Here is a 16778-nt window from a genome sequence, read left to right as displayed (position 1 = left end):
TCTAGACCTAATGTCAGGTTTCCACCAAATAGAACTTGACGAAAATTCCAAAAAACTAACAGCATTCTCTACTTCAAACGGTCATTTCGAATTCAATAGACTACCTTTCGGATTAAATATTTCCCCAAACAGCTTCCAAAGAATGATGACAATTGCACTCAGCGGCTTACCACCAGAGTGTGCTTTCCTTTACATTGACGACATTATAGTAGTCGGATGTTCCATAAATCATCATTTAAGTAATTTGGAAAAAGTTTTTAAACAACTCCAAAAATATAATTTGAAACTTAACCCCGCAAAATGCTCATTCTTTAGACCAGATGTCACATACCTAGGTCATAATATATCCGCATCTGGCATCCAACCAGATAAATCAAAATTTTCAGTCATATTAAATTACCCTACACCAAACACATCGGATGAAGTCCGTCGATTCGTTGCTTTTTGCAACTATTATAGAAGATTTATTAAAAATTTTGCCCAAATTGCGCATCCCTTAAACAAACTCCTTCGAAAAAATGCAGTCTTCGATTGGAGCTCTGAATGTCAGCAAGCATTCAATTCTTTAAAATCAGCACTGATTTCTCCCACAATTTTACAATTTCCCGATTTTAAAAAAGAATTCACACTAATAACCGATGCATCAAAGACTGCCTGTGGCGCAGTATTGGCCCAAGATTGCGATGGAATCGAATTACCGATCGCTTACGCAAGTAAAGCCTTCACCAAAGGTGAAGCAAATAAATCAACAATTGAACAGGAACTTACTGCCATTCATTGGGCAATAACATTCTTTAGACCATACTTATACGGAAGAAAATTCACGGTAAAAACAGACCACAGACCGCTTGTTTACCTTTTTTCAATGAAGAATCCATCTTCCAAATTAACACGAATGAGACTAGATTTAGAGGAATTTAATTTTGACGTACAATATGTACAAGGAAAACTAAACGTAACTGCCGACGCATTATCACGAATAGCAATTGATTCTGAAACTTTGAAAACAATAAACGTCCTAGCCGTTCAAACGAGAGCAATGACAAGAAAAGAACAAAATATGAATCAGACGGAATACGAACATTTGAATAATAACACTGTACTCGATGTCAATGAGCCTGATCAACTCAAAGTATACGAGGCAGTTGAACCAACCGAATGGGAAAAACTACCCAAACTTCAATGCGGACGCGCACTCGAAGATAATGAAAACGCTAGCGAGAATGAATTTAATAATATGAAATGCGCAATTAAAAATAAAACAGGATTCAAAGAATTAATGTCGACAAATACAAAAATTGCAAGCAACTCGAAAGAGACCTTAGGGAATCTATTACAGAAAGTTGAAAATATGGCCAAAAAATTAAGAATAAGCGCGATAGCTCTAGCGTTATCAAGCGTGATATTCCAATTATGCAGCGTTCAATTCTTCAAGAAGACTTGTAACGACTCGCTAAAAGACTTGCAAATAGTGCTCTACACACCCAAGCGTGTGATAGAAAGCCAAGAAGAAAAATTAAAAATCCTGAAAAATTATCATGATGCACCAATTGGAGGACATATAGGTGCCAATCGATTATATAAAAAGCTCAGTAGACTCTATTCCTGGAGCAAAATGAAATCAGAAATTTATGAATATGTTAGAAATTGTATACAATGCAAACAAAATAAACACAAAACCCCGACCAAGGAAAACTTTATAAAAATACCCACCCCAGAAAAACCTTTTGATTGTGTATCTATTGACACTATCGGACCTTTTAACAAATCTAATTCAGGAAATAGATATGCATTAACTATCCAATGTAACCTCTCCAAATACGTAATAATAAAACCAACCCCAGACAAACAAGCATCCACAATAGCGAGAGCATTTATAGAAAATTGCATTCTCGTATACGGTACTCCGTCAATTGTTCAAACTGATCAAGGAACCGAATACAAGAATGAATTATTTGACAATATTTCAAAATTACTCCAAATTCAACAAAAATTTTCTACCCCCTATCACCCGCAATCAATCGGAAGTTTAGAAAGAAACCATCGTTGTCTTAATGAATACGTGAGACAATTCATCAACCCATCGCAGAGCGACTGGGATGATTGGTTGCCTTACTACGCATTCTGTTACAACACCACTCCGCATACAGATTTTTCATACACACCTTTTGAATTAGTTTTCGGCAAAAACGCAACACTGCCATACAACCTAAAATCACACATTGAACCCGTATACAATATCGAGCAATATCATAAAGAATTACAATTCAAACTCAAAACGGCAACAAAATCAGCAAAAGAAATAATTGACAGAATCAAACAAAAGCGTCGTGAAGATCAGCAGAAAGATACAAACCCAATACAAATACATGAGAATGATTTAGTTATGATGACTAACGAAAACAGAAGAAAACTAGACAAGGTATATCAAGGACCATACAAGGTCATATCAATAAATCACCCAAACGCGACATTATTAGATGAGAAAACCCAAAACACTCATACTGTACATAAAAATAGATTAATTACTTATAATTCCCTCCTCCGTTAGGGGGAAGGGGGTATTAGAAATTTGGTACGTATCAGAGATTAAGTTCATTTTTACTCAATTATTTCCCAATTATAATTATTATTAAAATCATCACTGTTATTATCATCATAATTATCGACAATCATTAAATACAAATATTATACAATAAGCATCACAGAACAAATTAAAACTATTATAAATTAAATACACTATATAATTAAATTTACGAATTTATCACAACCTGTAAATATAGTTAGATAACCATATGTAAGAGGAGAAGCTATAACACCCAATAATAATGAATATAATAATAATAAATGATTCCACCCGGTTACATCATTCTCCCAAAGAGGGATGGTGTAGCGGGATAACCTATTACCATTATCCTTTCCCACTTGTCATAAAATCCCAACGATCCTATTCCCACAAATTCATTCCCACGCCATAAATTATCGTCATACATGTTTGTAGGCCAAATGCATTTTTATGTCACTAGCTCACAGCTGCATACGATAATATTAAATAACAACCACTCACCCTTGCAGCGTAACATTATGCAGAACTAACCCACTTCAACCAAGTGTGAAATGACAACACACAGAAACAACCACTACCCTTTTGTTCTCCGTATTGACCCGTTCGAACCAATCGAACGCGCTCACATATTTCCTTGCTGGCTCCTCCTCCTCTAGAATAGAAGCTACCTTGTGTAGAGTTTTAGTTTAAGCATTATAAAAAGTACATGTCGAATGCAAGCAACAGGTCTTTTACATTTCCAACCAATCAAGTTAACAAGTGTCGAATGCACGCGAGGACGGAACTAAGAATATAGTGATATTTATATTAGTGGAATGTGCCTGAGTTCTTTCATTCCGAATAATATCACAAGTGCCCCAAAGTGATAGAAATTGTATACTACATCGGGTTGAACCTCCACACCTTGGCAGCTGTTGAACATTGGCATAACGGGATCGCCATCGTGTGGCTGTCGTTAACGGGAATTATCATCACGTGACCTTGTGAGCTATTCTTGCGCTATTGTGTTGATCCATAGCGCGTAGCCTCTGTCTCTCCCTGGTTAGGGCAGTAGAGCGCAGTATCGGAACAACTTTTATATTAAGGTACACATATTTAATATTAATATTATTGTTCAACTCATATGTTCATTGCTTAATATTATCATCATAATTTTTTGTTTGTTTGTTTTGTTATTTTTTTTTGAGATTATTGTTAAAATCAATAATAGATTAGAAATAAGATAAAAATTTTTGTAAAATGGAGAATAGTGGAGGATCTCCAGAGATGGAGATCTCCGATAATGAATCCCATTCAAGATCTGGGAAAAAACATAAACGAGTCCCTCAAAAAGAAGATAATTCTTCTGGGGACGAATCTGCTCATCCTTCCAAGCCCCCCTCTAAGAAAATAGCAAGCCTCCCTTCTGAACCCACTGTTACTTCCACTCCCCCTCTCCCATCATCGATTTCGCTTCCCCCTTCTGATGTTTCCGATCCAACCCAATCCTCGTCCTCGTCCTCGTCCTCGTCTTCTCCCTCTGTTGTCTCCGCTCCACGTGTCAGAGTTTATCCAGAAGATGCACCTGGAACTGGCCCGTGGGTTGTTTTCCTCCGGCCAAAACCAAAAGGAAAAAGCCTTAACGTGATTCAGATCATGAAAGATCTGGCCAGATACACTTGTATCTGTATCTGAAATTCGCAGGGTTAGACCGAACAAATTGCGGGTTGTCGTGAATGAACGGAAACACGCAAACGAGATTGTTGCTGACCAACACTTCACTCTCGAATATAGAACATTTATACCCTCCCATAACGTAGAAATTGAGGGGGTGATAACAGAAACGGGTCTGACGAGCGAACAAATAAAAACAGAAGGAAAAGGCAAGTTCAAGAAGCTTCCCTCAATGGAAGTAAAGATCTTGGACTGTCGCCAACTCGGGAAACTCTCCCATGATGGGGACCAAACTAAATTTACGCCGTCAGACTCGTTTCGAGTCACCTTTGCTGGTGCCGCCCTCCCTGACTACGTTATGGTGGACAAATTGAGACTACCTGTGCGACTCTTCGTGCCAAAGCCCATGACTTGCAACAAATGCAAGTCAGTTGGTCACACTTCAGATTATTGTGCCAACAAGGAGCGCTGTGCCACTTGCGGAGAGCAACATGAGGGGAAATCCTGCAGTGCGACTGAGCATAAGTGTCCATATTGCGGAGGATCCCCACACGCGCTCTCAGCTTGTGAAACTTACAAGAGTCGCTGGGAGAAACAGAAGCGCTCTTTAAAGGAACGCTCGAAGCGCACTTTTGCGGAAATTTTAAAGGGCGCTTCTCCACTGGCCCAACAACAACAACAACCAATCTCAACAAACAATATCTTTTCCACGTTGCCAGTTGATGAAATGGAAGCGGACACAGCTAGCGGGGGCACACCGTTTATTTTCAAAGGGAATCCCCGGCGCAAAAATGTGACCACTCCCAAAGTTCAAGAACAAGTCCCCCCGGTGATACCCCCAGTTAGCTTGCCTAAAAAATCGAGTGCAGCGGACAAGCAAAATCAGGTTCCTCCTGGCTTCCGTGGGAATAGTTCACCTTCGAACGACCCAGCACTCGAGGGGACATCAAAAACCCCAACTGTCCCTGTTTTTCCGTCCAGCTCAACTTCCCAATCGGGATTTATAAAGCTGTCTGACCTTTTGGATCAAATCTTCAAGTGTTTTAATGTTTCCGACTCCATCAGAACCATTGTCATCTCAATGCTTCCAGTATTAAAGACAATTTTGCAACAATTGATGCAAACATGGCCCCTCCTTGCAATGATTATCTCTCTTGATGTCTAATTCAAATAGAGAGGTCGGAGATATCACTGTTTTACAGTGGAATTGTCGTAGTCTTATCCCTAAATTGGATACATTCAAATTTTTAATTCATAAGTTCAATTGTGATGTTTTTGCTCTGTCCGAAACTTGGCTTTCTTCGCGAGATGATCTCTCTTTCCATGATTTCAATATTATACGCTTGGACCGTGATGACAGATACGGAGGGGTACTATTGGGGATCAATAAGTGCCACTCATTTTTTCGAATTGACCTTCCACCTATTGGAGGGATTGAAGCTGTTGCTTGTCATGCAAACATCAGAGGAAAAGACCTCTGTATTGTCAGCTTGTATTGGCCTCCGAGAGCTGCGGTTAGCCGCAAGCAACTTGTTGACATGTGCTCACTTCTTCCTGAGCCACGATTGATCTTGGGAGACTTCAACTCTCACGGAACTGCCTGGGGGGAACAGTACGACGACAATCGTTCATCGTTGATATATGACCTTTGTAACAGCTTCAATATGACCGTTTTGAATACTGGGGAAACAACACGTGTTCCTAAACCTCCTGCTAAACCAAGTGCTCTTGACCTCTCGCTTTGCTCGAATTCACTATCGTTAGATTGCAAGTGGAATGTAATCCAGGACCCCTACGGTAGTGATCACTTGCCAATCAAAATTTCCATCACCATTGGGTCGAATTCATCTGAATCTATAAACATGGCATATGACCTCACAAGACACATTGACTGGAAAAAATATGCGGACGCGATTGCTCTAGCCATCAATTCCAGAGATGGTTTGCCTCCATTGGAGGAGTATAACTTCATTTCTCGTTTGATCTATGACAGCGCGGTTCGCGCCCAAACGAAACCCATCCCAGGTTCCACTATTCGTCGAAGGCCTCCCAATCTATGGTGGGATAGCATATGTTCCAAGCTTTATGTAGAAAAATCGAATGCATTTAAAGCTTTTCGGAAACGTGGAACCCCTGAAAATTTTCAGACGTACTTGGACCTTGAAAATCAATTTAAAAACTTAATCAAAGGGAAAAAACGTGCTTATTGGCGAAATTTCGTGGGAGGTTTGTCACGAGAAACGTCAATGAAAAAATTATGGAAAGTGGCTCGAAACATGAGAAATCGCTCTTCAACGAATGAAAGCGAAGAATATTCACATCGATGGATTTTTAATTTTGCACGGAAGGTTTGTCCTGATTCCGCTCCTGTGCAAAAAAATGTTCGAGATATACCACAAGATAGGTGCGATCTTGATTCCGAGTTTTCGATGGTAGAATTCTCTCTTGCTCTGCTTTCATGTAACAATTCTGCTCCGGGATCGGATAGAATTAAGTTCAACTTGCTGAAAAACCTCTCTGATGTGGCGAAACATCGCTTGTTGAATTTATTCAATCGGTTTCTGGAGAATAATATTGTTCCAGATGATTGGAGACAAGTACGAGTTATAGCTATTCAAAAGCCCGGAAAACCCGCGTCCGACTTCAATTCGTACCGCCCAATAGCAATGCTGTCTTGTATACGGAAATTGTTGGAGAAAATGATCTTGTTTCGCCTTGATCGATGGGTTGAAACGAATGGCCTACTCTCAGATACACAATATGGGTTCCGCAGGGGCAAGGGGACGAATGATTGTCTTGCGTTGCTTTCTTCAGAAATTCAAATGGCTTACGCCGAAAAAAAACAAATGGCTTCAGTATTCTTGGACATAAAGGGGGCCTTTGATTCTGTTTCAATAGAGGTTTTGTCAGACAAATTACACTCTCGGGGTCTGCCGCCTCTATTGAATAATATGTTATATAACTTGCTTTGTGAGAAACATTTGAACTTTTCTCACGGAGATTCGGCAGTAAGTCGGGTCTCTTACATGGGACTCCCCCAGGGCTCATGTTTAAGCCCCCTTTTGTACAACTTCTATGTAAGCGACATCGACAATTGCCTTACACAAAATTGCAGCCTAAGACAACTTGCAGATGATGGAGTGGTGTCTGTCGTAGGATCAAACGAATCCGACCTGCAAGGACCCTTACAAGATACTTTGAACAATTTTTCAACCTGGGCCATTGGGCTAGGGATCGAATTCTCCACGGAGAAAACAGAGATGGTTGTTTTTTCTAGGAAGCATAGACCAGCAAAACCAAAGCTTCAACTTTTGGGTAAACCGATCACTCATGCTATGTCATTCAAGTATCTTGGGGTCTGGTTCGACTCCAAATGTACTTGGGGGGCCCATATTAGGTATCTGAGTAAAAAATGTCAACAAAGAATAAACTTTCTCCGTACAATTACCGGCACCTGGTGGGGAGCCCATCCCGAAGATCTTATTATGTTGTATCGAACAACTATTCTCTCAGTGATGGAGTATGGCAATTTCTGTTTTCAATCAGCTGCCAAAACACACCTCATTAAACTCGAGCGAATTCAGTATCTTTGTCTCCGTATTGCGTTGGGATGTATGCCCTCAACGCATACCATGAGTCTCGAGGTTTTGGCAGGCGTACTCCCACTAAAAGATCGCTTCAATTTATTATCTCTTCGGTTCCTCATCCGGTGTAAGGTTATGAATCCATTGGTGATCGGAAATTTTGAGCAATTGATCGAGCTAAATTTTCATTCTGGATTCATGAATTCATATCTATGCAGGTTGTTCCTTCTTCGTATATTCCCAACCGTGTTTGTTTTCCTGACTACATCAATTCTTCTGTACATTTCGATCTGTTCATGAAGGAGAAAATCCATGAAAATCCAGATTATCTTAGATTGGGGTTCGTTCCTACAATCTTCAATGCAAAGTATGGGCGTATCAATTGTGATAATATATACTTTACTGATGGGTCCTCTATGAATGAGTCCACAGGATTTGGAGTGTTCAACGTATTTTTTAGCACCTCACACAGTCTTCAGAATCCTTGCTCGGTATATATTGCTGAATTGGCAGCGATATACTGGGCGCTGGACAGCGTCGCCTCACGACCTGTTGAACACTATTACATTGTAACGGATAGTCTTAGCTCTGTCGAAGCTATCCGTTCAGTGAGGCCGGAAAAGCACTCGCCGTACTTCCTTGAGAGAATACGAGAAATTTTGAGTGCTTTATCCAGACGCTGTTATGTCATTACCTTTGTCTGGGTCCCTTCACATTGCTCAATTCCGGGTAATGAGAGGGCTGACTCATTGGCAAAGGTAGGTGCAATTGAAGGCGATATTTATCAGCGTCAAATCGCCTTCAATGAATTTTATTCTTTAGTTCGCAAAAATACCATCGCTAACTGGCAACGCAAGTGGAATGAAGATGAATTGGGCCGGTGGTTTCACTCGATTATCCCTAAGGTTAGCCTCAAACCGTGGTTCAAAAGTCTAGACTTGAGTCGGGACTTTATCCGCACCTCCTCCCGACTCATGTCCAATCACTGTTCGTTAGATGCACTACTCTTTCGTTTCAATCTTGCCAGCAGCAATCTCTGCGTTTGTGGCCAAGGTTATCACGACATCGAGCACATTGTTTGGTCGTGCGAGGTGTATCTGGTCGCCAGATCGAATTTAGAAAACTCCCTTCGGGCCCGAGGAAGACAGCCCAATGTGCCGGTGAGAGATGTGTTGGCTCGGTTAGACCTTGATTACATGTCCCATATATATGTTTTCCTTAAAGCTATAGATCTTCGTGTGTGATTGTCCCTACATCCTTATACCCTCCTTTCCTTCCTTTGCGGGTAATTCGTCCCCTTGCTATAAATAGTAGAATAAGTTGAAATGTAAATAAACTATAGATATACGAATAGATTTAAGAATTGAGTGCTCATCAACATTGTTACAATTTCCTTATATCCCATCCTTCTCCTAAAAATATGTCACCCTTCTAAACTCGAGTACACCGCGAGTAATCGGTTTTCCACCTTACTAACCATAGATGTAAGAAAATTGTTTCTATATATATATATATAATTTTAAAAATATATTTAAGAATTCGGCTCCTTTAAACTTAAGTAACTGAGCCTGTAAAAATAAACGAATTAAAAAAAAAACTCTACACGAGCTGATGATTGCGCCGGCTAGTGACCATTGTATCCTGGATTCCTCGAGTCGATCGTCGATACCGTGGGGATCTTGGATTACCTTCCACATGCAATCCAGGGATAACGAAGAAGAGCATAAAGATATGTCTAGCATGCTTGCCCGTGCAGGAGGATTGGCTATTCTGGTTGCTTCCCCAGTATTCAAAACTGTCAATTTGAAGTTGTCGCACAGATCATAAATCAAAGTGGCACGGTTGTCATCGTAAAGTGATCCCCATGCTGTTCCATGGGAGTTGAAATCACCTAAGATTAACCGCGGCTCCGGCATTGCCTCGATAGTATCAAAGAACTGATGGCGGCCTACCGTAGTTCTGGGAGGGATATATATCGAAGCAATGCAGAGGTCTTTGCCATTGATTTGTGTCTGGCAAGCAACAACTTCAATGCCTGTCATCGATGGGAGAGTGACTCTATAGAAGGAGTGACATTTTTTAATCCCCAATAGTACGCCATCAGATTTCTCTCAATTAAATCTCTAATTAATGGTAACAAGAATATTCGATGAGAGTCTAATCTAGGCTAAAACTTGAACACGTTAAACTTGCCCAAAAACCGATAGCGATAGTCATTAGTGGTCTGATCACTCTAGCGTGTAACTAGAATCGTTGATTAACCTAAATCATTCTTTCCCAACCCCGTCGGAGGTAAGGATCTACGCATCCTTCCTTCCCTTAAACCCTTGAACCCTTTCACTACGGCAGTGTGCTCCGTCGGACTGCTACCGCTGAACGGAGCACTGCGCTGAAAAGTATGCATATCGCGCTGGTGTGATCGATGTGCAGTATCACCCTGATGTTGTCTATAGACGATGCTTGTACACCCTAGTCATCGCGCGGATGTCGTTCATTAGACTATATAAGATTTTGTTGATAAAGTGTTTTCGTGATCTTCACATTGAAGCATATTAACACAAAGAAACAAGCTATTCAAAAAAATGAATTATACTTGAAGTTATAGAACAACCTAATCTATAATGATCAACAATATCTATTTTTATTTATTGAACAGAAACACTAGACAAACACCGAGATCGTTCAAATTCATCAATGACCCTGCGGTACCGCTTCGGCTAGATAGTTCCTACGATCCGAAACTTCCCACCAAATTCGTCATTCATGGGTGGCGAAATTCCGTCAGCAGTGCCATCAGCCAACAGGTCAAGGACGCGTATCTTCAACGGGAAGACATGAATGTGTTTGGTATGCTACAGAACCCAATTTAAATTACTACGCTTACAGCACACTTTTCCTACAGTGGTCGACTGGAGTCCGCTAGCGCACGACACATTCTACTTCAAGTCGGCCTCAGCAACGCGGGATGTTGGTCGTCATGTAGCCGGACTGATCGATCGCATGGTCGTGGAAAAGAGGACCGATTTGAACTCGATACATATCATTGGACACAGTTTGGGTGCTCACACGTCTGGATTCGCTGGAAGCTTCGTGCGGTCGGGGAAGGTTTCTCGTGTGACGGGTCTGGATCCCGCCCTGCCGGGCTTTACCGATCAGCAACCGGAAAAACTGCTGGATCCAAGTGATGCCAGATTCGTGGACGTTATTCACACTTGTGCGGGGATGTTGGGTCATGATAAAAATCTAGGTCATGTCGACTTCTTCCCCAATGGAGGTCGGGCCAATCAACCAGGTTGCGGAGGAATGAATGATTTAATTGGGGCATGTAGCCATGGTAGATCGTATGAATACTATGTGGAGTCGATTAACCATCGGGATGCCTTTATGGCATACCCTTGTGGTGATCTCAACGAATATAAAAAGCAACAGTGTCAGCGTTCGGTGCCGATCCCGATGGGCGACAGTACGCCAATAGATGCACGAGGTATTCATTTCGTGGATACCAATGGGGAACCTAAGTTTGGTAGGGGCTTAAGAAGGTGATATTTCCCGGACAAAGAGTACTCTATTGATACGTCCACTGCATTCTCATGACGAATAATAAAAGACATAATTTCAACAAACGAAATAGATAAATATTTATGGTAATGTACCGTTTGAACACATTAATTTTCGAAGAATGTGTACTCCGATAGAATTAGTCAATCACGTCCGTTCGCGCAATGATCTCATTCTTACTGGTTTCCATCAGAATATCTTCCGGTCGTGGTTGAGCCTCAAACGCTAGAAATCCATCTACATCATCCAATTCCTTAGAGGTGAATTTAGCAACAATGGTGGCACGACCCGCAAACATTGGTGTCAAGCTGAAAGTTTTGCTTACTGTCTCGCTAACCGCAATTTCAGAATGCTACAAAATAAGCAGGAGTAACAACGGGACCTATTGTCTTGAGTGTTTTGAAAAAATACCTTGAAAATCAGTGGCTTTTCAATTCCTGATCCTTCAACGTGGAAAATACCCTTTCTGAGAGGAATTGGCAGTGGATTCTGCAGCGAAAGCGTCACCTCTACAGGACTCTGTGAGACAGGAGTTTCGGCAAGCTTAATTTTGATATCTGGCTTACGAACGCGGAAATCATCCTGGGCGAAAAATTCGTAGTCTGTATTGTTCACAGTTGCCATACAGGAGATATTGAAGGCAGCTTGTTCGAGCAGTTTCTTGTAGTACTCGTCAAACGTAACCACCATTCTGATGAACTCTTCCGAATTTGGCTTCAAACTAATAGTGAATGGTTCGGTCTTAACCATTTCCCGAGACTTTCCTGTGTAGAGAACTGTTTCTACGTTTAAATAGCCATTTATCGTGTGGATCGTTTCCGAAGATCGGTTCTTAATTTGCACGATCTATAATGAAAAAATATGAATTTGTTAATTGATTAACTTCTGTTGAAACAGGATTAAGTACATACAACTGAGAAAGATTCTCCGATTTTGATGTCATCTCTTAGTTCAAAATTGAAATAAACCTCATTAAAATCTTCGTTCAAATAGTATCTACTAAATGCACTGTTGGACTGCTTCAACGCTTTCAACATGGTGTCACGTTCTTGTTGAGTTTTTTCGTCGAACTTGTAGCTACTGGTGATGTCTTCACGTTCCCACTTTCCAACAGCTTTAGTACTGATAAACAGCCCAATGCCGTAAATATCTTTCCGAATTAATTTCAGTGGATGAGCAGGACCAGTGTATCTCCAGAACACCTTATCAGCATTGACCTCCGCAAACAAGAAATTATTGTCGTACGGCTTGGATACCTCTCCGAGTTTAACCGCAAGAACCGAAGCAGGTCCACATCGGAACATTCCATCAGACATCTCTTGTGGAGTCGCATCGATGGCCTGCCATCCACCATAATCTCCATCGGAGCTTATACCCAGATCTGGCCGTTGCATCCAAACTTCATTCCACACGTGATAGTTCCAGATTGAATCCGAGTTCAATTCCTCCATTACCTTACCATTTTGGTCCACAAAATAGTCAACGGTCAGCGAAGCTTGCGTATCGTGAGCAGACGAATAGTTGGTTACGATTCGCGAAGGAATACCGATGGCTCTGGCAACTGCAATAAATATCTTACAGTACTTCTGATAATCAGTAGATTCAGATGCTTACTTGTAGAAATGGCCCCAGCAAACACCCAACACTGCCCGTACTTGACCGGTTTTTGCTTTTTGTAGTATTGTTGTAAGATTTCCACCGACCCAACCCACTTAGTCGGAGCGGTGCCACCGGAAAAATCTCCGCTCCAATTACCCAACAAGGCGCCGTCGTCTTCCGGAGAATTCACAGCGGCAGAAATGGCACGACTAACCCGAATTGGATCGCCACGATGAACTGCACTCACCTTTCCTACTTTTGCGACCAGCAGCAGGGAACAGTCTAGAATGTGTTTTTCGAATTGCCCAAATTTCCACACTGACGGCCGCAGCCGATTGTAGGATCCTCTCCAAATGAGAGTGGTGTCGTTCATGACATATTCATCCCGTTGAGCCTTATCTGTTGCAATATTTTAAATATTTCAGAATAATTTGAGTAAAACACAAAAATATTTTACCTTCTATATACACTTGGTCATCTCTACACCATGGATTGAATAGTAAATAAAAAGGTTGAGGTAGAGAGAAACTTTTCCCGAATCCTTCACTTAACAACTTTGTATCGATATCCAGTTTCCACTTGGTAACCGAAGCCGTGACAGCGGGTTTCACCAGGATTTCCAACAAATCACCATTCACAAAATCAATTGCCGCTCCCCATTCTAGCGGATCGTCGATCTGATACCGATACTGCTGCAGAGCAATTGCCACCAACGTTCCGTGCCCATGAGATGGTCGGTCTTCGTCATCCACGGTGAATATCAAACTCATGGCATCACGACTCCGATCGTAGGGTCGATCGCAATGCAATCGTAGGCGGAACGTTTGACCCCTGCGTACCACCAGACGGGGCAGTGGTCCCGTTTGTTCGTCCCTGTTCATCAGCTCAAACCGTTTCGTATGATGAAGTTTCCCGTTCTCTTGCACGCACAAATCTACCGATTTGATGGTGAGAACATCGGCCGAGGGGGAGTCTGGAATGAGATGAATTAGAATATGGAATGAGTATCAGCAAGATATTGTGCATTGATGTAGTTATTTGGATGCTTTTAGGAGCCGTGTTTTATATGTGCTCTATGCAGACTTGATTTTCTTGGTGCAATTAATGCACAGACGCCCACAACACTGTTCATTCATTCAACAACGAGATAGGTGCAAGTTTTTACCTTGGAAGCAATAAATATAGTAAATAACACGTAATTGTGTGCTAATTATTATTCAGAACAAAACGTAAAACAGTTAATGTGCTTGACGCTTCGGATACTATATTCTTTTTTAGTCAATCATCTGAGAAAACCATGCAAATAATAATGAGCTATTGAGTCACTCCGTCTCTTGACGCCGATAATCATCATTAATGAATCGAATTCAGTAAAGCGTTATAAATAGAAAATAGGCGGATGCTACTTGAACAGGAGCAGATCAAGCACTGCGTCGATTGAATCAGTCGATAATTATCATCAGTCACGATTCAACGATTTCTCGTCTCCTGTACAAATACCAGCAATTAAAATTATGCAACAGATGGGGAGAAGCAAGAATTGGAAGATGAATGAATCTCTTTCTTATTAATAATTGGATAATGTTTGAGGACAGAACAATTCAAGCGTTTTTTGGAAGCGAACAAAATTCTGAACGGTTTTTTCGCAATGACGTTTATGGTCGAAAATTTAGCTGCGTCGTTGTGATTATGGCAGAAATTCCTCGTTCAGGCCGCTACATTTTTTTTTTCGATAAGAAAATTCTTCAGCCAGTTAGTAAGGATTCTGGTTGTTGAGTCAATGGTGGTAACTGAACTCAACTACCTGTACAAAACAATTCTACTGTCTGTCTGCTTTAGCATGTTGCAATATTGACATATGTGCTCCCGTGGCCGAGTGGTTAGCGTCATAACTAACATGCCGGGTGTTCGAGTTCGATTCCCGTTCTGGTCGGGGGAATTTTTCGTCAAAGAAATTTCCTCCGACTTGCACTGTGATCACGCGAATTCTAGAGCTTGCCACTCAGAATGCATTCAAGGCGTGTTATTTGGCATAGAAATCTCAACTAAGTACTAATAAAAATGAGGCAAGTAATACTACGTTGAGACGGCGAAATTCCTCTAGGAACGTTAGTGCCATTGAAGAAGAAGAAGAATATTGGCATATCACATTAATGGGTCCAAACAACACAGAAATAGTTCGCTGTAATCAATCATTCAGTCATAAATCGGCGCATTATAATTGAATATTCTCGGCACTTCTTATTACTCGAAGATTGGCATGTGATCTGGAGAATGTACATAAAAACGTTAAAAACGTTAATTTCTCATATACAGGTAAACTTCGATATAACGTACATTTCACTTTCAAAATTGTACGTTGTATCGAATTGTACGTTATATCGAAGCATAATAAAGTACTCACAAACGTAGTCTATAATACATTATTGTGTTGCTGTTTTAGTCAAGTTAATGAATAACTTCAATCAGAAGACGAAGCCAGCCTTTCTCATGATGTTTCCCTTCGTACTGTTGATTAGAGCTTGATTCATTTAGAATCTGGAACCTCAAAACCAGCTGTATTTCGAGATTGATTGAAGGTACAAAACTTGTTTTAGCATCACAATACAGATAATTCATTGTTCTATCAGAAAAAAAATATTGAAAAAAAATTTCCTTTACACTTTGAAAAGGTGTACGTATTATCGAGTGACGTTATATCGAGGGTACGTTATAACGAGGGTACGTTATATCGAAGTTTCCCTGTACTCACAAGAATCACTGAAATTTTCACTTCAATCCACTAGAGAAACAAAAATATTAAAGAAAAATTCAATTTCGATTTTTTTTAATGCAGCAACAACGAATCAATGTGAAATAACGAAGCAAAAAGGACATTAGTTTAACTACTCAATTCCCGTAAATCAATTAACTGTAATTAATCAATTAAAAACAGCAGGCCAAACGGCAGCATAAAACTCATAAAATTTGAATGGTTATTATTACTTGACACTATTTAATTGCTTAACATATTAAGGACGGCACGTTTTGGGGCAAACTTGTACGCTTCATTTGTTCGGTTTCCACGAATTAGATCGTTTCCTTCGGTGTAGACGAGACGAAGGCGAGTCATCTTGTTAGATTCTAGGCAGACTAAGGATTTAACCATCAACTGTAGAAAACACGGGTTATTTCGTGATCCATCCGTAATAGACGGAACGCGAGATACGAGAAATCTCGTGAGCGGCCCGCCATGTGTTTGTCTCATAGACTCATTAATGCTTTCATAAATTATCTAACATTCCTACCAAAACAGATCTTTATAACATAAAATTATTATGAGGCATCATTTTTGCTCACAACACATAGACACATAGTTGATATTAGGCAATTTGTTGCATATTGTTTGGTTAAACACGTTAAACTCATTGATAATAAATTGGTGGGCCTGAAAAGGATCATTTAGTTTGACGGTTGGGTATGTTTGTTTACTCCATCAATGGCACAATGAACGATAATGGTAGAAGAATGATAATTAGTTATTGGATAATGTACAGGGTCTTTCAGATTAAACACTCACGCAACAATTTTTAATAACTTCTACAAAAGTGAACAGATTTTTATTTAAAAAAAACGAAAATAAAGCTTATTTTAGGACATTTTCGATGTGACCACCCCTTTTTTCGATAACGCGTTTTAAACTGTGAACAAAATTCTTCATGCACAACTCTAACACTACGACTTCGATGCTGTTGAAAATCCTAGTTATTTCTTCTTTAAGTTCCTCCAAATTTGAGGCTTATTAACATAGCAACGGTCCTTCACGTACCCCCAGAGGA

The 16778-nt window shown here is 40.5% G+C and overlaps 2 protein-coding genes across 4 annotated transcripts in view; one reads left to right on the top strand and one right to left on the bottom strand.

The window, feature by feature from the left end:
* Positions 1 to 11403, top strand: part of LOC129773297 (uncharacterized) — a 41165-nt gene extending 29762 nt beyond the window's left edge. Inside the window, exons 7-8 of the mRNA XM_055776895.1 lie at positions 10460 to 10650; positions 10706 to 11403. Coding sequence (XP_055632870.1) covers positions 10460 to 10650; positions 10706 to 11346 — 832 coding nt within the window. The 3' untranslated portion in view covers positions 11347 to 11403. The remainder of the gene's footprint in view (positions 1 to 10459; positions 10651 to 10705) is intronic.
* Positions 11404 to 11416: 13 nt separating this feature from the next.
* LOC129776821 (annulin-like) overlaps positions 11417 to 16778 on the bottom strand; it is a 59470-nt gene continuing 54108 nt past the window's right edge. For 2 of the 3 annotated variants that reach the window (XM_055782690.1, XM_055782691.1), the window contains exons 2-6: positions 13418 to 13933; positions 12976 to 13359; positions 12273 to 12922; positions 11773 to 12207; positions 11417 to 11713 (exon numbers count right to left, since the gene is read on the bottom strand). In XM_055782690.1, the coding sequence (XP_055638665.1) occupies positions 11501 to 11713; positions 11773 to 12207; positions 12273 to 12922; positions 12976 to 13359; positions 13418 to 13933 (2198 nt within the window). In that variant the 3' untranslated portion in view covers positions 11417 to 11500. Of the gene's footprint in view, positions 11714 to 11772; positions 12208 to 12272; positions 12923 to 12975; positions 13360 to 13417; positions 13934 to 14125; positions 14358 to 16778 lie in introns of those variants that run through there. The other variant, XM_055782692.1, reaches the window with a different exon arrangement.

Source organism: Toxorhynchites rutilus, chromosome 3 (genome assembly GCF_029784135.1).
Source record: "Toxorhynchites rutilus septentrionalis strain SRP chromosome 3, ASM2978413v1, whole genome shotgun sequence".
In the NCBI taxonomy this organism is placed as follows: Eukaryota; Metazoa; Arthropoda; class Insecta; order Diptera; family Culicidae; genus Toxorhynchites; species Toxorhynchites rutilus.
The sequence above is the reverse complement of the archived record's forward strand: the minus strand, read 5'-3'. Positions and strand labels throughout refer to the sequence as shown.